Source organism: Oryctolagus cuniculus, chromosome 20 (genome assembly GCF_051225735.1).
Source record: "Oryctolagus cuniculus isolate XC-2025 breed Fujian yellow rabbit chromosome 20, ASM5122573v1, whole genome shotgun sequence".
In the NCBI taxonomy this organism is placed as follows: Eukaryota; Metazoa; Chordata; class Mammalia; order Lagomorpha; family Leporidae; genus Oryctolagus; species Oryctolagus cuniculus.
The window spans coordinates 13975114-13997523 of record NC_142886.1 but is presented as its reverse complement, the minus strand read 5'-3'; the positions used below and the strand labels follow the sequence as shown (position 1 = coordinate 13997523).

Below are 22410 nucleotides of genomic sequence, written 5' to 3'. Positions count from 1 at the left end.
ACAAATTGAAGCAGGCAGCAGACAAATTTAGTCTGTCATAGTACATTGCCCATTTGTAGAACACGTATCTGTAGTATGAATTACCTCATGTGTGACTAGTAAATAGTCGAATGAGATCTGTATAATGTGGAAGTCATTTTGGTCTGCACATAATTTTCTCTTGTTGGTAAATGTGTTACTTTCCCAAGCAATGGCAGCTGAACTCAGATAAGCACATGTTAACACAGCTGAAGGCCATACGCTGCAGCGGAACGAGAAGAGTGCTCCACAGGGTGTCTGCTCACTCATGTTCATCCTTTTGGCTAGAAGTACTACTTTTGGAGTTCACTCCAATTTTTGAGTATTTTGACCTTGTTTTAATAACTTGGGAGCCATTTCCCTTCTTTCTTCTATTAAGTTATATTTACTATTCTTTTCTCATAAAACCTGTATTTACTGTATTACCTACTTACTTGGAATTTAGCCCACCTGTTAAAATAAATTGTATTAAATGTTTTAGGGGAGATTGCTGATGTTGTTGGTCTTCTGTCATGTGCTTTTTTTCTGGCTTCTTTCATATTTTTGAGATTCATGATGTAGGTTTTGCATGGACAGCTTTTTGTTTTACCTGTAATTTTCAAGTATATATTTTAGCACAATGTAAGATCTTTAGAATAATTACATTATTACAGAAATGCCAGAGCAGAGTTGCAGGACTTCGGTTCATTGAGAAGGCCCAGTCCGAAGCAGTTTGGCGCCTGGAATTCCTTATTGTGATAGGAGGTCTTTCGGTGAGACTCAGTCTTGGTGATGGGCTTCCTCACAGAGCTGTTCATTTGGGCCCTCTTCTCTGGCTGGAGACCCCTCACAGTTAGAAAAGGCCTTCTCTGTTTCTGGAATGAATTCATTACCTCAAGAAACACCCTTATTCCACTCACAAAATAATGTATATGCCCAAAACAGACATTCTGAGATTTGATTATTGTTTACAGCCCTGTCTCTACTGTTGAGGACCTGTGTTTTTTCCTTCTTACTGTTTGTTAAATTCTTTACTTAGTGAAGGATTAAGCTTATGATTATAAAATAAACAAAGTATATCATTGCAAAAATTGAAAGAATAAAGAAGGAAAGGAGGAGGAGGTGGGAGTGGGAAACATCCCTACGCTCCTAAATCTGTACGTATGACCTATGTGAAAGTTGTTCACCTTATATGCATGTTTAAAACTGACAACAAAAAAGATCTCCAGGGGAAAAATACAGAATAATGTCATCCTTCTGACCACTACAGAACACTTTATTCAATATTTTTCATTAAGATACATTTTCAGTGTTAATATACAATGGTTTTTTTTTAGTTTTTAATGAATTAATAGATAAATGCTTTATAATTTAAACAATAAAAAAAGTGCTTTCCCTACTCCTACATACCACATGGCACATTATTTTTGATACTAGACATGTTGGGTATTTTCCTTATATACCAACCAAAGTAATTTTCCAATGGAAAATTATAACCCACCCAGCTGGGTGTCTTATAATTTAATTCATTTATTTTTTTAAAAAAGATTTTATTTATTTGAGGGGTAGAAGGAGGAAGAGACAGAAAGGACTCACATCCGCTGGTTCACTCCCCAAATGGCCAAAACGTGCTGGAGCTGGCTGATTTGAAGCCAGGAGCTTCTTCCAGGTCTCCCACTCAGATGCAGGGGTCCAAGCACTAGGGCCATCTCCCAGGCTTTCCCAGGCCAAAAGCAGAGAGCTGGATAGGAAGAGATGCAACTGTGATATGAACTGTCACCCATATGGCATGCCAGCTCCACAGGGAGAGGAATAGCCTACTATGCCACAGCACCAGTCCAGATTCAATTCATTTCTATCTCTAAGTAGGTAGTGTTAGTTTCCACAGATTGAGGGTTAAGTACCACAAGACTGCACTTCTTTCCCCCAACTCCCACCCACTACAGGTGACAATAGCAAGTGGTAGGTCGTCACCTCTATTCCTAACTTATTTGCTGTAAAGCTAGTTCCCCAGACCATCTCCTCAAATTTAGTTTGCTGGAGCTACTCACAGAATTCCAAGAAACACTTTACTTAGGTACACTCATTTATTGTCAAGGATACAGATGAAATGCCAAAATGATGGCAGTGATGCGTAAGGTGAGGGTTGCAGGGCCTCCGTGCCCTCTCTGGGCATACCATCCTCCAGAGATCTCTGCATGTAGAACTGTCTGGAGGCCACCTTGGCCCTGTTCTTTTGGGTACTTATTGAATCTTTATATAGGTGATTACATCATTGACCATTGGTGACTAATTCAACTTTCAGTCCCCTCTTCCCTCCCCAGAGGGCAAGTCTGAAATTTTCAACACTGATTATGGGGTTTGTTCTCCTGGGACCAGCCCATTCTGAGACGCTCCAGTAGTCTACCACGAATCACCTCATGAGAACAAAAAATGCTATCATCCAAGAAATTCCAAAGGATTTTGGAACTCTGCTTCAAGAACTGAGGTCAAAGACCAAATGTTAGAACATAGGATTCTGTTAACACTCCTGTCTACACGGATATCAAGAGCTCTGTGCCAGGAACCTGGCACAGAGACCATTGTGTATTTCTTACTATTTCACAGTTGTCAGTTCACATGCTCAAAAGGCAAACTGTCTTCTGACCTGATGTGAGACTTTCTGAGGTCTATCCAGTTCTTTATCAGAGGGTTCATCCTTTGAGACCGTTGCTTCTTCCACCCAGGTAGAGGAGGTCAGGCTGGGGTACTGGTCAGGCCTAGACACAAAGGACAGCACGTGCAGACTCTACGATGATTCACACTGAATTTTAGTTGCTGCCACCAAATATTTAAAGCCCTTTGAAAAAAGCTAAACTGTATTGAAGTATAATTTCCATTCCCCAGAGTAAGCCCATTTTAAGAGTCATTTTGATAAATGTATCAGGTTGTGCAGCCATCAATGCTTCATGTATGAGTGACCAGTGCAGTCACAAAGAGACTCGTGCTCAAGAGGGAATCCCGCATTCATAAGAGGGCCCTGCACTTGGCAGTGTAATGCTCTGTGCTTGTTTTCTTGAATTCTTAACGATTTTATGTCTGAATTTGTTTTTTGTAAGTGAAGTCTGATGGGACAATGGAGCCTGCTCTAGAGGTGTGGAGCCAAATGATTTTGCCTTCTTGCAATGGCTTGTCAGCCAGCAATTCCCTGTTTGCTCAGTCACTGTTGCTGCCTGCACCCTGAGTTGCTGTGGCTGCAAGGAAGGGCAGGACTAGATGTGTGAGCCCTCGTGTGCCTATGAGGAATCTGCAGGTGCTTGTGTGTCTGAAGGAGCGCAACACTGAATAGCAAGGAAAGAGTTCTGTGAGCAGTAAACAGTGAGTGTTAGAGGTGTGAGGAGTTTCTAATTTTAAATGTGAAGGTTATAAGGATGTGTTTCATATCTTTCCTGTCAATTTATAATTAATCTTGAAATAAATCATCTATGAGGGTCTCCAGTTCCTAATCCATGAAGCATTTTGACAAGGAACCAGTCTGTTTTCAGCCTAAAATAAACAAACCTTAATACCAAAAGGTCTAAATTTTTTTTCACTCTGTAAACCCAAAATGTTTGTATTCCGAGGTCACAAAAATATAACATGCTTTGGTAAAATAAAACTGGTTCCCTTAATTACTTTTCCAGGTCAACAAGTAGAGGTCATTGAGACACTTTTAGTTCTGGCTGTGTTGAAAACATTGCCATCAGCCAATTCCAGAGTATCTGCTTAAGAAGACATCCTCTTTCAAGATCTTTATTACTGCAGATTCATCTTCCTTCTTATCTTCTTGAGAAAGATTGCTCCCCTACATTGCAAGCTTCCAGAAGTCAGGAGTGTTTCCTCCTCATTTTTGCTTCTGCACCTCACTGGACTCGGCTCGAGCCTCTCCATCTCACCTCACCACATAGTGTCTTGACAAAGATGACTCTGAAGTGACTTTTACCCTGCAGACAACTGAAGAGGCATAGCAGAGAGGTGTGATAGTGCCAGGGGCCAGTCCTCCTTCTGATGCATGTCTTGTACTTCTGAAGTATATTCTAAGGGTACCTGCTGGTACCCCAAGTTGGCTGTGGGTCCTCTTTCAAGAACTGGTGGTCTGGGGTAGGAAACTCAGAAAACAGGAGCATGTTACTATGGGAGGGGTGAGGGCAGTGTCATGAAGGCCTTGTCTCAGCTCCATTTTCATGGGTGAATACATTGCAGAAATGTTCCTGTGTAGACTGCTCCATCGGATGCAAAGGGTTCAAAGTTTTCGAAGAATATGGTGCCTTTGATGAGAATTAAGTAGTTCAGTCTAATGAGAGCACAAAGTTTCTGAGAGAGAAAGTGACATACACTTTTAGAAACAGGGAGCTATTGAAGTTTAAATAGGTGAGATATTCAGATTTATGTTTTAGAAAAGTATTTCTGAAGGCAGCAGTATGGAGGATATATTTGAGAGGTTGAAATAAAACAAGAGAGAGCCAAAATAAGAGAGGTTAGGCAGGGAGGAGGGAGCTGAGAGAATGAATAAAAGGAGACTTAAGGGATAAAATTAATAGGAGCTGGCAGCTAACTTCAGGTGGAGGGTAAGGAACATATTCTAAGAAAGTGCCAAGGTTTTTGCCTTGAGAATCTGGCTGGTTCATGATGACTTTTACAGAGGTAAAGCTTCCTTCAGAGTTTTGCATAGCTTGCAGAATATGCCACTTAGACCCGAGTCTGTGTGAGAGCTATAAGGATCTGAATGATGAAGGCAGCTGCTCTCTCACTGCTCACTCTTGGTGCTGTGTGAGCGGAGGCCCTGGGAGAGAAGTCGGTGGGACAGGGCCAGCATTTATTCTGCTGCTGGAGAAGATGTGCAGCTGCTGCTTCCTTGTGATTCCCCACCACCACTTGCCACAGCTGCTGGGCTCAACCAAAATAGGTAAAATGTAAAAAGCCCATGGCAGCACTGAGTGTAACTTACAATTGTTTTTATTCCTTATATTTCTTCAACTTTTTTTCTTCTAAATCTGTAGATGAATATCTTAGATCTGAATTGTACATTTAATATGCTAAGCACTTGGAATGCATGATTTAGTCAATGTGGTTGACTACTACTAACCACTTATTTTGAAGCTCTGAGTGTGTATTTTATATTTTAATATTATACCTGTAGAATTTCAGTGACACTCTAAGAAGGGTTGCTTGGTTGTTAACTATTTTTTTAAACATTCTCAAGGTCAGCTTTTTCAAATAATGTTAATTTACATATATACTCCCTTAGATACCCAGTGAACTATTAATTTTTCATTCCTTCATTTTGTGAATTAATCATGTTATTTGTCTATCAGATAGTTTGTATTTAAATATTTGCTGTTTCTAGAATATTGATACTTCCTACTCTTACAAATTTTTCTCTGATCCAAACTTCATATTATAAGGATATTTATTTGTTTATTTTATATTTAATTATCAAGTTTTTTTCTTCCTCTAGTATATGTCTTTATTTTTGCTTAGTATAAGCTCATTGATTTTTTTTCTTTCTAGAATGAAAAATCTAGGAATTTATTTATTTTTAAAATCCTTTTGCTTTTTTCCTTCATCTTGTTCTTGATGTTATAGATGTTGATCTGAAGAGGGCAAAAGCTCTCTAAAAGACTGTGTTTAGGGAGTGGTTACCATTCTATTTATTTCTGCTTGTTGGTAATCTAAGATATAAATGTCATTTTTGTGATACACACAGGTCTGTAGCATAAACTATTTTTTGTTTCATGTTGACATTCTCTGCCCTCTATGCTCCACTTCTGTTTGTGGAGAATTGTACCATCTGGAATGGGTGAGCACAGCCAGTCCCCATCATCTTTCTGTATAAAATAATCTCTTTCAATCATTTGATATGTTTCTACCTGTGTAAGCTTGCCTTACTGTTTAAAATCACAACTTCGTTTTGTTAGTTACAGTATCATTTTGTTAGTTACTTTTCTGATGATCAGTAGGTTGAGTTTTTAGTTGTAATTCATTTTTATTTTTCTGTTCTATTTGCTATAACTTATTTGATGTAGATTATCAAATAAAAAAGAGAACAATTTATTTTATGGCCTCAACTGCCTTTTTCATTTCTGATTCATGCTATATAGCTTTAAAAGAGACAGATACTTTCAAATTGGCGTGATATTGGTTTCAGTTACAGATGGAAAAAGAAATGAACCACTCTTTCCAAAACTTGCAGTTACTTTTTTTGTACTGATACTTTACTACCCAACAACATCAGGAATTTATTATTACTTAAATTTTAGGAAATGACTTCTCTCAAACAAGTATTATTAAAATCCTGTTATCTTTTTTTCTTATGTAAGTACAGCCTAAAATTAGGCTGACAGATTTGTTTTTATATTCATTCGTATTTCTTAAAATGTGTTTCATTTTTAGTAATAAATCATTTTTTAGAGAATAATATTGTTTTTCTTTTTTGTTGCAAAACTACAACAATGTCAAATTGTGCCATAGGTATTCTGTATTGGTTCCTCATAAATTGGCTTGCATCCCAGAACTGTAATTCCACTCAGTATGACATTGCATTTCAATTTTTAGAAAGAAGTTACCATTTTTAGAAACTTAGGAAGTTTTTTTTTTCTATTCCTTAGAGACATGGTGGAATAATGATTAATGCAGTTGAAGGAAATGTCATAGGTAGAATGTGCAGGTATTTTCCGTTCTTTGTCTTCTTACTTTTCATCATTCTTTAGATGTTAGATCCATTTTAGAACATTACTTTTGATTGTCGAAGTTATGCATATATCTCCTGTCTTCCATTTAATGTCATTTAAGGAACATTAAATGGGGAGTGACAGTGGATGGAAGACCTCTCTCCATCTACGACATTAGTCCCCAATATAGTTAAACCTAATAGATGATCAGTCAGTTGATGCTTATTCTTTTTCGTGTATTTTGTGTTTCTTGTTTTTAAAGCCAAGTGTCAGAAGTCAGGTTTGTTTCAAAATAGCTAAACATTAGTGTTTTTACACCAGAAACTCATGTACATCTTACAGTCTAAATATTTTCAGAAAATTCAATTTGGTAAATACCACACTAATCTTAAAAACAAAACTTTGAGTATAAATATATATGATTACTTTGTAAGTAATAATAAAATACAGTGCAGTAGAGAAATTGAGAAGTTTTTAGAATTGGTTGGGTCAAATCCTGGCTGTGTTCTTGATTGGTTTATGATCCTGGGAGGTTACTTGATCATTTTGTTTCTTTCCTTATAAAAGAGAGATTATAATAGCATTATTCTTATAGGTAGTTTTCAATATTTAATAAGAGCACATATGTAAGGCAAATTATGCTGTTTTTAAGGCCTATTGACATTTCCTGCCTTCCCATTTTTTGCCTTCTGCCCCCATAATTTGATGAATTTGAGGTATCAGCTCAATAATAAATGGTTTCATTGCCACTTTCCTTGTATTTTTGCAATTTAGTTAAGTATTACATATTTTCTAATTGCTTTTAAAAGTTTTTATTTGAAAGGCAGAGCGACAGAGAGGGATAGAGGCCTTCATTCACTGGATCACTCCCCAAATGTCCACAACAGCTGTGGTTCAGCCAGGCCCAAGCCAGGAGCCTGGAACTCCATTACTGTCTCGAATGTGTACGTGGTTGGGACCTGCGTACTTGGGCATCATCTGCTGCCTCCTCAGTGTGCATTAGCAAAAAGCTGGATTGGAAGCTGAGTAGCTGGGTTTTGAGCTGGCACTCCGATGTATCATGTGGGCATCCCAAGCATCAGCTTAACTGTACCACAATGATCATTTTGTTTCTTTCCTTATAAAAGAGAGGTAATAATAGCATTATTCTTATAGGTAGTTTTGGATATTTTTTGGTATTTGGATAATACCCACCTGTATTTTCTAATTACTAAAATAAAAATTTAGTTTACCTTTGCAGAAGACTACTGTGGTTTTCTAATGTTTTGAATCGAACAAGGTAACTAGTAAGAAGTTTTGTCCCACTGATTTCACATCTGCTTTAAACAAAACTATGAGAAAAAAAAAGTGCAGATAAGAATTTAAGGAACACTGAGAAGAAAAAAAGGGGGACATTTTCAACTAGTTCTTCGACTTTAATGATAGTTTTTTACTCAATATTTTACTCAACATGATGTTCTCCAGTTTCATTTTGATGCACATGATGCAATTTCATTCTTTTTTATGGCCCAATAATATTCCACGCAAGAGAAGGAGAGGCAGAGAGAGAGAGAGAGAGAGGTCTTCCATCCATTGTCACTCCCCATCTGGCCACAACAGCGGGAACTGTGCTGATCTGAAGCCAGGAGCCAGGAGCTCCTCCAGGTCTCCCACACAGGTACAGGGGTCCATGCACTTGGGCCATCTTCCACTGCTTTCCCAGGCCACAGCAGAGAGCAGGACCAGAAATGGAGCAGCTGGGTCTCAAACTGCCCACTGAAGGCAGTGACCCTATCTGCTATGCCACAGCACCGGCCCCTTTTAAGATTTATTAATTTACTTGAAAGCCAAGAGTTAGAGAGGGAGAGAGAGAGAGGGGAGTGCTTGTATCTGCTAGTTCACTCCTCAGATGGATGCAATGGTCAGGGGCTGGGTCAGGCTGAAGCCAGGAACCATGAGCTTCTTCTGGGTCTCCTGAGGGTGGCAGGGTCCCAACCTTCAGGTATCTTCTGCTGCTTTCCTCAAGCCATTAGCAGGGAACTGGATCGGCAGTGGACTAGCCAGGACATGAGCTGGTGCCCATATGTGATGCCAAAGTCACAGGTGCTGGCTTTACCCACTACGCCACAACAGGCCCCAAAATTGCCCTTTGTCCACATCCTTGCCAGCTTTTGCTGTTCTCCGTTTTTTGAATAATAGCCATCTGACAGGAGTAGTTGATATTTCATTGTGGTTTTGATTTGCATTTCTCTGATTGCTAGTGATACTGTGCATTTTTTCATTATTTGCTAGCCATTTGTATTTCTTTGAGAACTCTCTGTTGCCCATTTCTTAACTAGATTGGTTGCTTTTTGTTACTAAGAATTTTGAGTTGCTGATATATTCTGGGTATTAATTCCTTGTTGGATAAGTAGCTCGCAATTTTTTTTTCCATTCTGTTGAGTGTTTTTTCACTTTATTGATTGTTTCTGTGCTGTATAAAAGCTTTTGAGTTTAATATAACAATCTTATTTGTCTAGTTTTGCTTTTGTTGCATGTGCCTTGGGGGATCTTATCTAAGAAGTTATCACCTATACCAATGTCTTGAAGTGTTTCCACTACATTTTTTGCTATCATTTTATTTCAAGTGTTAAATTTATGTCTTTGATCCATCTTGAGTTGATTTTTGAATATGATGAGAGGTGGGGGTCTAATTTCATTCATGTACATACATACATCCAGTTTTTCCAGCACCATTTATTAAAGAGATTATACCTTAAATGTGAGAGCTAAATTAAAAAAAAATAGAACAAAACCAGATAAAATGACTTTATATCAGTTTTGCTGCAAATATGTTTAGTTAAGCCTTGTTTTAAATCTTTGTCATATTGTAAAGAATCACATACTACTATAACTGTAATGTTATTGTGATTATTTTAAAATTTCTATGAAGCTAAGCATCTTTTCATGATTTTTATTTATAGCCCTTGCCTACCTTTCTGCTCAGCTATGATCTTTTTACTTTATATCTGTTGAACTCTTTATTTAGTGGAGCATTATGCCTTTGACTATAATTAAATTTAAAATATCTCAAAAATAATAAATAAAATTTTACACAAAAGGAAATGATAGGGCCTTTTTGAAGTTATTGAGGATTTAGACATGAGCCAAGGGCCTGCTTTGTGGCACAGTGGGTTAAACTGCCACCTGTGACAGCCGCATTTAATATCAGGGTGCTGGCTGCTTCAAGTCCCACTTCTCTGCTTCTGATCCAACTCCCCGCTAATGTACCTGGGAAGGCAGTATAAGATGGCTCATGTTACTTGGGTCCCTGCCACCCATGTGAGAAACCAGCATGAAGTTCCTGGCTCCTAAGTCCTGGCCGTTCTGGCCATTTGGGGAGTGAACCAGCAGATTGCAAGATCCTTCTCTGTTTCTACTTTTCCCACTGTCTCTCAGTCTTTCAGATAAATAAATAAATCTTAAAAGAAGGAAACAAGATCTCCTTCCTTTGTTATTTAAATATAAAGTATAGGGGCTGGTGCTGTGGCATAGCTGGTAAAGCCACCACCTGCAGTGCCGGCATCCCTTATGGGTGCCAGTTCTAGTCCCGGCTGTTCCTCCTCTGATCCAGCTCTCTGCTGTGCCTGGGAAAGCAGTAGAAGATGGCCCAAGTCCTTGGGCCCCTGCACTCGCATGGAAGACCTGGAAGAAGATCCTGGCTTCTGGCTTCAGATTGGCTTAGCTCTCGCTGTTGCAGCCAGCGATGGAAGACCTCTCTCTTTCTCTCTCTGCTTTTCCTCCTCTCTCTGTAACACTGACTTTCAAATAAATAACTAAATCTTAATAAATAAATAAAGTATAATTATATCTGAAAACCTGGACCGTGACAATTCCATAGTTTGAAGCTCTCCATTCATGATTTCTGTGCTTTCCTTGTTTATCCCCGTTGTATGTGTCTCATGTTCCTTTGGGAGGCTCTGCCCTACTCTGTTACTTTGGATATGGAACTTTGTCACTTAAGTGGATTCCCTTGAAAGTTTACTTACTTTGTTTTTGTGAAGATTTAAGGTGTATAGAGAGGGATTATGTAACCTCTTTATAACTATAAGGGCACTTCAGAAAGTTTGTGGAAAATTGATTTATAAAATGTTTATTTAGGGGCAAAATTTTTGAACTGTGTATAAAGAGACCTAAAAATCATGCAAAATGTGTATTATGAAAAATCTGCGTGGATTTAAAGAATTTTTGTACCAAAATAAATTTATCTTTTTATTCCAGTTTTGATTGAACCTTTTGAGTACCCTTTTATGACCCTATCTTACCTTGCTTGTCTCACTCCCTTTCTCTGACTCTTTTCCTTTCTTTCCTTTGTTTCATTAAGGGTGATGCAATTGGGAGGGGCAGAGCGTCTCACTTTCTTTCACGGTTGGTTTATCAGGTATTTCCTTCCAAATAAATAAACAATGCAAATACTGATGCTCCTGGATTTATGATGGGATTAATCCTAATAAACCCATGGTAAAAGAAAATACCATAATTAGAAACCCCATGTAATAGACCTAACTTTCCCAACATCATAGCTCAGCCTAGCCTTCCTTAAATGAACTCAAAATACTTAATGACTATGTTGGGGCATAACTACCTAACACAAATTCTGGTTAAAAATGTTGAATATCTTATATAATTTATTGTTATTCCTGTATTTTAAAAAAACCACACTGGCAGCACAGGAACCGCATGGTACCGGCTGTTTCTTCTCATGATAACATGGTTTACTGAGAGCTGTGATTTCTGCCCTGCTCTGTGCTGTGCAGACTGTCTGAGGGCCTGTCATTAGCCCAGGAAAAGTTTAGAAGTAAAAATTTTAAAGTTGGGGCTGGCATTGTGGTTCACCCGGTTAAGTTGCTGCCTGTCTGATCCAGCTCCCTGCTAATGTACCTGGGAAAGCAGCAGCAGATGACCCAAGTCCTTGGGCACCTGCACCCGCTTGGGAGACCTGCATGCAATTCCAGGTTGCTTATTTTAGCCTAACCCAGCCCTGCCATTGCCGATGCAGCTATCTGGGGGAGTGAACCTCGGATGAAAGATTTCTCTCTCTCTCTCTCTCATCCCAATCCTCCCCCGCTTCTCTGTCACTTTTTCAAATAAATAAAATAAATCTTAAAAAAATTTGATTTCCACTGATTCCAGTGGAAAGTTATAAAGTTCAAAAATCATAAATTAGGGATCATCTGTGTGGGAGTGCTTTCCTTAAATGTATTCAGGTGAGGCAGAATTTTCAGTACTATATTTGTATCTGTTTTAGTTATTTTTCTTTTTTGAATCTTAAGTGATAATAAAGTTGAACTATAAGTTTAGGGGAAGCAGTAGAGTAGGTAGACATCCTTAACAGGTTCTTTTTTTTTTTTTTTTTTTTTAAATTTTTGACAGGCAGAGTGGACAGTTAGAGAGAGAGACAGAGAGAAAGGGCTTCCTTTTGCCGTTGGTTCACCCTCCAATGGCTGCCGCGGCCAGCACGCTGTGGCCGGCGCACCGCGCTGATCCGATGGCAGGAGCCAGGTGCTTCTCCTGGTCTCCCATGGGGTGCAGGGCCCAAGCACTTGGGCCATCCTCCACTACACTTCCGGGCCACAGCAAAGAGCTGGCCTGGAAGAGGGGCAACCGGGACAGAATCCGGTACCCCAACTGGGACTAGAACCCCGTGTGCTGGAGCCGCAAGGCAGAGGATTAGCCTAGTGAGCCACAGCACCGGAACAGGTTCTAAATCTTATCTTGTCACATATTAGCTATGCAGCATTTCACAACTAGCATTATTAACTTTTCTAATTTTAGGCGGATTTACCGAATCTCAGAAATCATCCAGGTAAAGATGCTCCCCCCTCCCGCCACCTTTAAATGAATGAACTCACTTACTTTTTTTTTTTGACAGGCAGAGTAGACAGTGAGAGAGAGAGACAGAGAGAAAGGGCTTCCTTTTGCCTTTGGTTCACCCTCCAATGGCCGCCGCGGCCGGCGTGCTGGGGCTGGCGCACTGCGCTGATCCGATGGCAGGAGCCAGGTGCTTCTCCTGGTCTCCCATGGGGTGCAGGGCCCAAGTACTTGGGCCATCCTCCACTGCACTCCCTGGCCACAGCAGAGAGCTGGCCTGGAAGAGGGGCAACCGGGACAGAATCCGGCGCCCCGACCGGAACTAGAACCCGGTGTGCCAAATAAATAAATAAATAAATAAATAGAAAGCTCTCGGGGCCGGTGCCATGGCTCACTTGGTTAATCCTCCGCCTGCAACGCTGGCATCCCATATGGGCGCTGGGTTCTAGTCCTAGTTGCTCCTCTTCCAGGCCAGCTCTCTGCTGTGGCCTGGGAGTGCAGTGGAGAATGGCTCAAGTGCTTGGGCCCTGCACCCCATGGGAGACCAGGAGAAGCACCTGGCTCCTGGCTTTGGATCAGCGCGGTGCGCCGGCAGCAGCGGCCATTGTGGGGTGAACCAAAGGAAGGAAGACCTTTCTCTCTGTCTCTCTCTCTCTCACTGTCCACTCTGCCTGTCAAAAAAAAAAAAAAAAATTCTCTTTAAGAGGGACCATTTGTGTCTAAGACAGAGGTCACTTTCTCCACCGTTGTCTTTCTTTCCCTCAATTCTCTCCAGCCTGCTCTCCCTTCCTCCTTTTGCATTATAATTGATGTAAAGTACTTTATGTAAAGTACAAGAATATACTTAGATGTGCCTCTGATAAAATGTTGGCATTCTGATTCTTAACTGATACTCTATCATTTCCCATTAGGTGAAAGAAGTGGAAACTATTTTAAGTTTCAAATATGTCACTCTTATTATACAAGAGGTATTTTATTTTTCAGTATTTTAAGTCCATTTAAAAAATATTGTGTTATAGGCATAAAATGGGTTTGACATTGTGAGAAAATTCAAAATATGTTAGATAAGGTTGCTGTTCGCAGAGCTTACAGACTAGCTGTATAAGTATTTAAAGTAAATATGTAAAATATGAGACGAATTGAAAGTGGGAAGAACCTGAGTGATAGCTAAGAGTGGTATTGACATTCAGAGGCGGCAGTGGAAGGGAAGCTACTACGGAACATACGGGGTCCTAGGTCGTTAATGTGCAGTATTCTTTGCCAGACACTGTGTTGAATGTTTATATTACATCAGTTCATTTCACAGCAACCCTGTTACATGTTGGTAAATTATCACCATTTTATAAAAATGGAGGCCAGGCTTAAAGAGGCTGAATAGCTTTCCAAAGTCACAGAGTTTAGAAGTGAGACATAAGCCTAGAGCTGTCTGACTCCAATGTGTATGTTCTTTCCACTCTTTGGAAGATATTCGTGAAAACTTAAAAGTATTCCAGGAATTTCAACTGAGGATAGATAGGATTTTGGCATGCTCCAGTGAAGGATGACTAGCTTGCTAGAGGGCATGAACAATCAAAGAGTTAGGGGAAGCAACAGGGCATATAGGACAAATAATGAATGTTGACACCTGAGTGAAGAATCGCTTGTATAAATGGGAATAGGTTCAAAAGGTAGGTTAGAATTAGATTGTATCAAGTTGTTTGGGTAGTCATTGGAATACTCAACAATTTTAACAATTCTTTTAAGTTTTTATTAGCCCTATTTTACATACTTTTTTTTTTTTTACTTCCTACAGGTTAGTTGAAGATTTAGAGACTCTTTCCATCTTGTCCTATAGGAAGTGTATAGAAGCTAACTAGTGTAAGCTTTATTTGTAATGCCAGAATCTTATATTGAGTTCACCAACTGCAGTCACAGAAGTCAAACCCTTAGTGTTATTCCTTAATATTTTTTTAAAAGATTTATTTATTTATTTATTTGAAAGAGTTACACAGAGAGAGGAGAGGCAGAGAGAGAAAGAGGTCGTCCCCAATTGGCTGCAATGGCCGGAGCTGCACCAATACGAAGCCAGGAGCCAGGAGCTTCTTCTGGGTCTCCCACGCGGGTGCAGGGGCCCAAGGACTTGGGCCATCTTGTACTGCTATCCCAGGCCATAGCAGAGAGCTGGATCGGAAGTAGAGCAGCCAGGTCTCGAACAGCTCCCAAATGGGATGCTGGCGCTTCAGGTGAGAGCATTAACCTGCTATGCCACAGCACCAGCCCCTATTCCTTAATATTTTAAAACAAAAAGAACTCTGTTTATAGTAATTAAAGTGATTCCGTTCTTTTTTTAAGATTTTTATTTGTATTGATTTGAAAGAGAAAGAGGTCTTCTGTCCCGTGGTTCATTCCCCAGATAGCCACAATGACTGGAACATGAGACTCCTAACAGAAATTAATTACAAATTAACAAAATCTTCCAAGAACTTATCTAAAGAATCTGACTTAAAATTAAGTAAATCTGAGCATCTTAATTGCTCCAATCAGTACATATAGCAGAGCTCCGTAATCACAGAACCCATGTAAATACGTAATCAGTTCACTCTTGTAGTTTGTTTACTTCTCGTAAGAATTATAATTTATTCAGTGTCCAAGGTAAACAGCCCTGTCTTTATCCTTCTGTAACTAAGTTAATAGCTATGTTTCTTGGTTGGAGATCTGAGAGTGGCACGTATGACTTGGGAATACTTTTCCTGATGAGTGTCTTGTATTAACTCCTTGTGGTCTGCTCTAGTTCCACCCTTCTGTATACCCTTGGATACTCAACAGTATATGAGTAGACTGTGCCGATGCCTCTTCTGCCTTTTGGTTTCCCAGTTGGGTGGAGGTGGGCAGTGGGCAGTGGGCAGCCTCAGCAGGCAATCACCCAGTGAGGGAGATGAGATAGGCTGTTTGTTTCCGTGCTGGGATGCCATATGCTGTCTGTGTCCTTCAGTGGAAAGTCACTGTTCTTTTCAGGACAGCCGTCTCTGTAAGTGATTCTTTTTTGGGTTCTCAGAACTGTATTTGTACTTGTTTCTCTGCCCATACGTGACAGTGCCGATGCTGCTCTGCTGGGTTACACTGAACCAGCGCTTGTGTATCTTTGCCGCTTCACTGCTCTAAGTAGCTGGCCTTTGGAAGCTGGCCTTCCTCGGATTGTCCTAAGCAGGGAGAGCCATTTCTTTTTCACTTGAAAGCTTAACTTTTACATATTTCAAGACCTATTTTAAAGATTAAAAAAAAAAGATTTATTTATGTATTTTGCAAATCAGAGTTAAATTCCATCTGTTGGTTCACTCCCTAGATGGCTGCAACAACCAGTGCTGGGTCAGGCTGAAGCCAGGAGCCAGGAGCTTCAACCATGTCTCCCACATGAGTGGCAGGGGCCCACACACTTGGGTCATCTTCTATTGTTTTTCCCAGGGAGCTGGATCAGAAGTAGAGCAGTGAAGACACAAACCGGTGCCCATATGGGATGCCAGGCAGCTTTATCTGCTATACCACAACAATGGACCCAGTAATGATACTTTTTAAAATAACTGTACAATTTGCAGTCTTAAGATCTAGTAAGTGAGGCCAGTGCCGCGGCTCAATAGGCTAATCCTCCGCCTGCAGCACCGGCACAGCGGGTTCTAGTCCTGGTCAGGGCGCTGGTCCTGTCCCGGCTGCCCCTCTTCCAGGCCAGCTCTCTGCTGTGGCCTGGGAGTGCAGTGGAGGATGGCCCAGGTGCTTGGGCCCTGCACCCCATGGGAGACCAGGATAAGCACCTGGCTCCTGCTTTCGGATCAGCGCGGTGCACCGGCCGCAGCGGCCATTGGCGGGTGAACCAACGGTAAAGGAAGACCTTTCTCTCTGTCTCTCTCTCTCTCACTGTCCACTCTGCCTGTCAAAAAAAAAAAAAAATCTAGTATGTATTGAATGTATCCTAATCTTTTCTTTTTAAAAAATAATATATTGAGGTAACGTTCATGTAATGTACAATTAACCACTTCGTTTTTAATTTTTTAAAAGATTTATTTTATTTGGAAGACAAAGCAATAGAGAGGAAGAGACAGAGAATATCTTCCATCTGCTGGTTTATTCCCAAATGGCTACAACAGCCAGGTCTGGTCCAAGCCAAAGCTAGGAGTCCAGAACCCCATCTGGGTCTCTTATGTGAGTGGCAGGGGCCTAAGATTTTAGGCCATCTTCCACTGCTTTCCCAGATGCATTAGCAAGAAGCTGGATCAGAAGTGAAGCAGCTGGGACTGAAGTGGGCACTTCACTGTAAATGGCGGCATACCTAAAAACGCTGCACCACAACATAGGCCCCCGTTAACTATTTGGTACCTTGGCGAAGTTGTGCAACCACCACCTCTATCTGGTTCTGATTTTCATCATTCCAAGGCAGATCCTTCACCCATTAAACAGTTTCTCCCCGTTCTTCCACCTCCCAGTCCCTGATAACTAGCAGCTTCTATAGATTTATCTATTCTTGATATTTTGTGCAAGTAGAATCATATACTATGCATCCTTTTGTCTCTGGCTTCTTTCATGTTACAATGTTTTTGAGATTCATCCATGTGGTAGCACATATCAGTGTATCATTATTTTTGTGTGGTCAAGTGGTATTCCATTGCGTGGATAATCCACAATTTGCTTATCCATTAATTTATTGATGAATGAACTGTTTATGCCTTTTGCCTATTGGAAATAATATTGTTATAAAAATGCCTATACATACACTTACTTCAGTATTTTTCTTTTCCTTTTGAGATACACTGAGGAACCAAATTGCAGAGTCATGTGGTACTCTGTAAGGTTTGTCAATTTTGTTATTTTTTTTTAAAGATTTATTTATTTAATTGAAAGGCAGAGTTACAGAGAGGCAGAGGGAGAGGGAGAGAAGTCCTCCATCCTATGGACCATCCTCTGCTGCTTTCCCAGGCCAGAGCAGAGAGCTGGATCAGAAGTGAGCAGCCAGGACTCAAACCACCACCCACATGGGATGCCAGCACTGCAGGCGGTGGCTTTACCCACTTTACCACAGCGCTGGACCCCAATTTTGTTATTCTTTTCAAAGAGCCAGTTTTTGGTTTTGTTCTCTCTCTCTCTCTCTTTTTTGGTTCTCTATTTTTTCTTATTTCTTCAATGTATCACTTTAAGTTATTAATCTAAGATCTTTTTTATTTTTTAATGTAGGCATTAAATTTTATAATATTCCTTCTAACCACTGCTTTTATTGCATCCCATGTATTTTGGTATAATGTGTTTTTGTTTTTATTCATCTCTGTAAGTAGTTTCTGATTTCCCTTGTGATATTTTTTTTTTTTTTTTTTTTTGACAGGCAGAGTGGACAGTGAGAGAGAGAGATCGAGAAAGGTCTTCCTTTGCCGTTGGTTCACCCTCCAATGGCCGCCGTGGCCTGCGCGCTGCGGCCGGCGCACTGTGCTGATCTGAAGCCAGGAGCCAGGTGCTTCTCCTGGTCTCCCATGGGGTGCAGGGCCCAAGCACTGGGCCATCCTCCACTGCACTCCCTGGCCACAGCAGAGAGCTGGCCTGGAAGAGGAGCAGCCAGGACAGAATCCAGCGCCCCGACCGGGACTAGAACCCGATGTGCCGGTGCCGCAAGGCGGAGGATTAGCCTACTGAGCCACGGCACCGGCCCCTTGGGATATCTTTTTGACCCCTTATTCATTCAAGAATGTGTTGCTTAATTTCCACATATTCTTGAGTTTGCCAGTTTTCTTTATTGATTTCTAGCTTCATTCCATTATGGTCAGAGAAGATGCTTTGTATGATGACAGTCTTTAAGACTTATTGAGACTTGTTTTGTGGCCTAACATGTCCCAGAGAGTATTTCATGTGCACTTCAAAAAAATTTGTCTTCCCTTCCCAGATCTTCTCTCGGACTTTAAGAACAAATAAACAGAATGATTTACTAATGCTGTCTGCTCTGTTCTCTCTGCTGTGGACCCTGGCTCCACACTGGCAACTCAGACTGCCAAACCAGGGAGGCTAAGTAATGAGGGCAAGTCAGAATGCTACAAAGTTTTCCAACCATTTTTAAGTTGACTTTTTCTTAGCATTTGCTTGGTTGCTATAAACCTTGAGCTGTTTTCCAGAGTCTCACAATTTCTGCTTGTTTGTTTTTTTCAGTGTTTCTTTGGAAAGAAAGGAACTTTAACCTTCTCTACTATTTCTTGTGGTCATAGCTCCTCATTCACTTAAAGTTTTTTTAAATTTTTTACTGATAAGGACACAACATATGTTTTACTCTCAGAAATTTTTAATTAATTGTTTATTTGAAAGATAGAGTTACAGAAAGAGGGAGAGAGAAGAGAAAGAATCTTCTGTCTGCCAGTTTACTCCCCCAATGGCTGCAACGGCCAGGGCTGAATCAGGCTTCACATGTGGGTGGCAGAGGTCAAAGGAAGAGGTACCATATTCGCTGCTTTCCCAGGCGCGTTAGCAGGCAGCTGGATCAGAAGTGGAGAAGTCGGGAAGCAAGCCGGTGCCCATTTGTGGTGCTGGTGTCGCAGGTGATGGCTTTATCTGCTGGGCCGCAATGCCAGCCCCGCGTCATTCATTTTTGTAATTCATTCGTTATCTCCTTGACTGCCATTGTGTGTCACATTATGGATATTTTTATTCATATTTCTGTTTCCTTTTCCTGGTAACAACGTCATGGATGAATCACTTCTCTGAGCCTTGGCCTGCTCTCCTTCACTCCTTTTTTCTTCCCTCACTAGGAGGAAAATAAATATGGAAAACATTTCGTGAACATTTTATAAAATTAGATTCATTACCTACTCTATTGATAGAATACCTTCTCAATGGCTTACTTTCTTCTGTCGATGAAACACGACTCATTGGAAGCCACTGAGTGTAAATAAGTTAAGCTGAGAGCTTTGTGAGTCTACTTGCACATATTTTGTCAGCAAATTATGGTTCCAGCAGAACATGCATACTTTCTAGATCACTGCAGCCTAAAATGATTGCCTTTGAGCAGAGAAAGAGGAGGAAACAAGCTAGTGGAAAATCCACATCATCAAGCTTTTTTCAGTCCTCTACAGTCAAGTCTCAGCTTAACCGTTGCCAGTCACATTCTTGAGCTTTTGTACCTGTAGTACTGAAGCACAGATTTATTACAAAGTTAAACTTAGTTTTCCATATCATAGGGAGCATTTTTGTAATTTAAACCTTTGGCTTAGCATGCGTATATGTAAGGAGTACTTACTCCCTCATCTGTACATAGCATTCACCGATCATAAGAGGGATATAGCCTATCCATTTCCTTATCTTTGTGTTTGGAGCGCACCAGCACCTCTATTCCGTTTCCTTATACGAAAGGTAACACATTACCGTGAACTGTAGCCACCACACTGTGCTGCAGAGTACCAGAGCCTGTTATGTTCCCTTTACTGCGCTTTGGTATGCATTTAATATCTCCCTTGCCCCCTTCCCGCCCACCCTTCCCAGTCTCTGGGGATCCCTATTTTAAATTTCAGATCAAATACAGACAAAACACACATATACAATTATTTTTTTAAATTTCAATATGAGAGAAAGCATGTGATATTTGGCTTTCTATGGTTTTTTTTTTCACTTAATATAGTGATAGAGATCCTTCTTAATCTTCTGTTTTCTTGAGATTCATATATATCTCCATGTTCCTGGCACAAGACCCAAAGGTACTCCGTTAGCTAGCTGAAAATATTACCCTTTTAAAGGAAAACACAGAAATGAAGAGATGAGCCATAGGCATATGTATATGAAATTAGTTTTTGAATATAGGGTCTTTTGCTTTTGTTAATTGAAAGTTTCCTTGTATGCAATTAAAATATTCTTTAGGGAAAATGTTTCTATATTATGGGTTTTTAAATGCAGCAGACAAATTTTTTTTAACATTTACTTATTTTTAAAAAAAAATTATTTATTTACTTGAAAGTCAGAGTTACACAGAGAAGGAGAGGCAGAGAGAGAGAGAGAGAGGTCTTCCATCTGCTGGTTCACTCCGTAGTTGGTCGCAGTGGCCGGAGCTGTGCCGATCCAAAGCCAGGAGCCAGGAGCCAAGAGCTTTCTCCGGGTCTTCCCATGCAGGTGCAGGGGCCCAAGGACTTGGGCCATCCTCTACTGCTTTCCCAGGCCATAGCAGAGAGCTGGATCAGAAGTGGAGCAGCCAGGTCTCAAACTGGCGCCCATATGGGATGCCGGCACTGCAAGCAGCAGCTTTACCTGCTATGCCACAGCGTTGCCCTAAGATTTACTTATTTACTAGAGAGAGAGAGAGAGAGAGAAAGAGAGAGAGAGAGAGAATCTATCTTCCATCCACTGATTCACTCCCTAGAGGGCTGCAACAGCTGGTGCTGGACCAGGCTGAAGCCAGGAGTTTCTTCTAGGTTTCCCCTGTGGGTAGCAGGGCCCCCAGCACTTGGGCCAACTTCTGCCACTTTCCCAGGACATTAGCAGGGAGCTGTGTCAGAAGTGGAGCAGCCAGGACACTAACCAGTGCCCATATGGGATGTCAGCGTTGTAGGCAGCGGCTTTACCCTATACAACAGAATGCTGGTACCTCCTTCTGATACTTTAATAATTCAAACTTCCATACATTTTTAAAGTGATAAATATTAAAGTTCTGCTAAGTTAGGCTTTTTAATTTTGATTTCTTTTTTTTTTTTTTTAAGATTTATGTATTTATTTGAAAGGCAGAGATACAGAGAGAGAAGGAGGTGGGGTTTGGGGGATAAAAGTTTTCCATCTGCTGCTTTACTACCCAAATGGCCACAATGGCTGGAGCTGGGCCAGGCTGAAGCCAGGAGCCGGGAGGTTATTCCAGATCTCCCACATGGGCACAGGGGCCCAAGCACTTGGGCCATCTGCTGCTGTTTCCCAGATGCATTGGCTGGGAGCTGGATTGGAAGTGAAGGAGCCAGGACTCAAACTGGTGCCCATATGGGATGTCAGTATTGCAGGCAGGGGCTTAACTTTACCCCACAGCACTGGCCCCTTTAATTTTGGTTTCTAGAACTCATAATTTCCTATGAGAAATTTTATCTGTTGCCTGGCTAGTATTGAGAATCATTTTGTTCTTTAAACTATTCATACAATAATAAATAATGAGGGCTCTAGGAATTTGCATGCAAACATAGGTATTAAAGAATGTTACATACTTGTTCCCTCTGAAGAAATAAATATCTAGAGTCTTACTGTAAATATGATTGTAGCAGTTTCCCAAAGCAAATAAAATAGGCATTTTCTCAGCTAATGAAAAATTCAGTCAGTGCAATTAGGCGACTAATGTGAAGACATGAATCAGAGTTCAAAGCTAGTAAGATCCACTTACCATCATGACGGAAGCTCAAGTGTTTTTCCTTTAAGTCTTAGTAATGTGATTTCTTGTTCAAGGTAAGCTTGATTAGGAATAAGAGTATTTCCATACTTACAGCTTCCTATTGTGTTCAGAAATGGTTTCTTGAGATACACATAGTATTTTCATTATTTTTTTTAAAGGAAATTTTTTTTTGAGTTTATGATGAGTCAAGAAAATTTATTTCAGGCCGGCACCACGGCTCACTAGGCTAATCCTCTGCCTGCGGCGCCGGCACAGCGGGTTCTAGTCCCGGTCTGGGCGCCGGATTCTGTCCTGGTTGCCCCTCTTCCAGTCCAGCTCTCTGCTGTGGCCCAGGAATGCAGTGGAGGATGGCCCAAGTGCCTGGGCCCTGTACCCGCGTGGGAGACCAGGAAGAAGCACCTGGCTCCTGGCTTCAGATCAGTGCAGCACACCGGCTGCAACGCACCAGCCATAGCGGCCAGGCCACTTGGGGGGTGAACCAACGGAAAAAGGAAGACCTTTCTCTCTGTCTCTCTCACTGTCTAACTCTGCCTGTCAGAAAGA

The 22410-nt window shown here is 40.9% G+C and overlaps 1 protein-coding gene across 5 annotated transcripts in view; it reads left to right on the top strand.

The window, feature by feature from the left end:
- MNAT1 (MNAT1 component of CDK activating kinase) overlaps window positions 1–22410 on the top strand; it is a 235352-nt gene that overhangs the window by 184669 nt on the left and 28273 nt on the right. Inside the window, exon 8 of one of the 5 annotated variants that reach the window (XM_089322591.1) lies at window positions 17860–18457. The exons of the other annotated variants lie outside the window; for them this stretch is intronic. Within the exon in view, the coding sequence (XP_089178717.1) occupies window positions 17860–17875 (16 nt within the window). The 3' untranslated portion in view covers window positions 17876–18457. Of the gene's footprint in view, window positions 1–17859; window positions 18458–22410 lie in introns of those variants that run through there. 5 annotated transcript variants of the gene reach the window in all.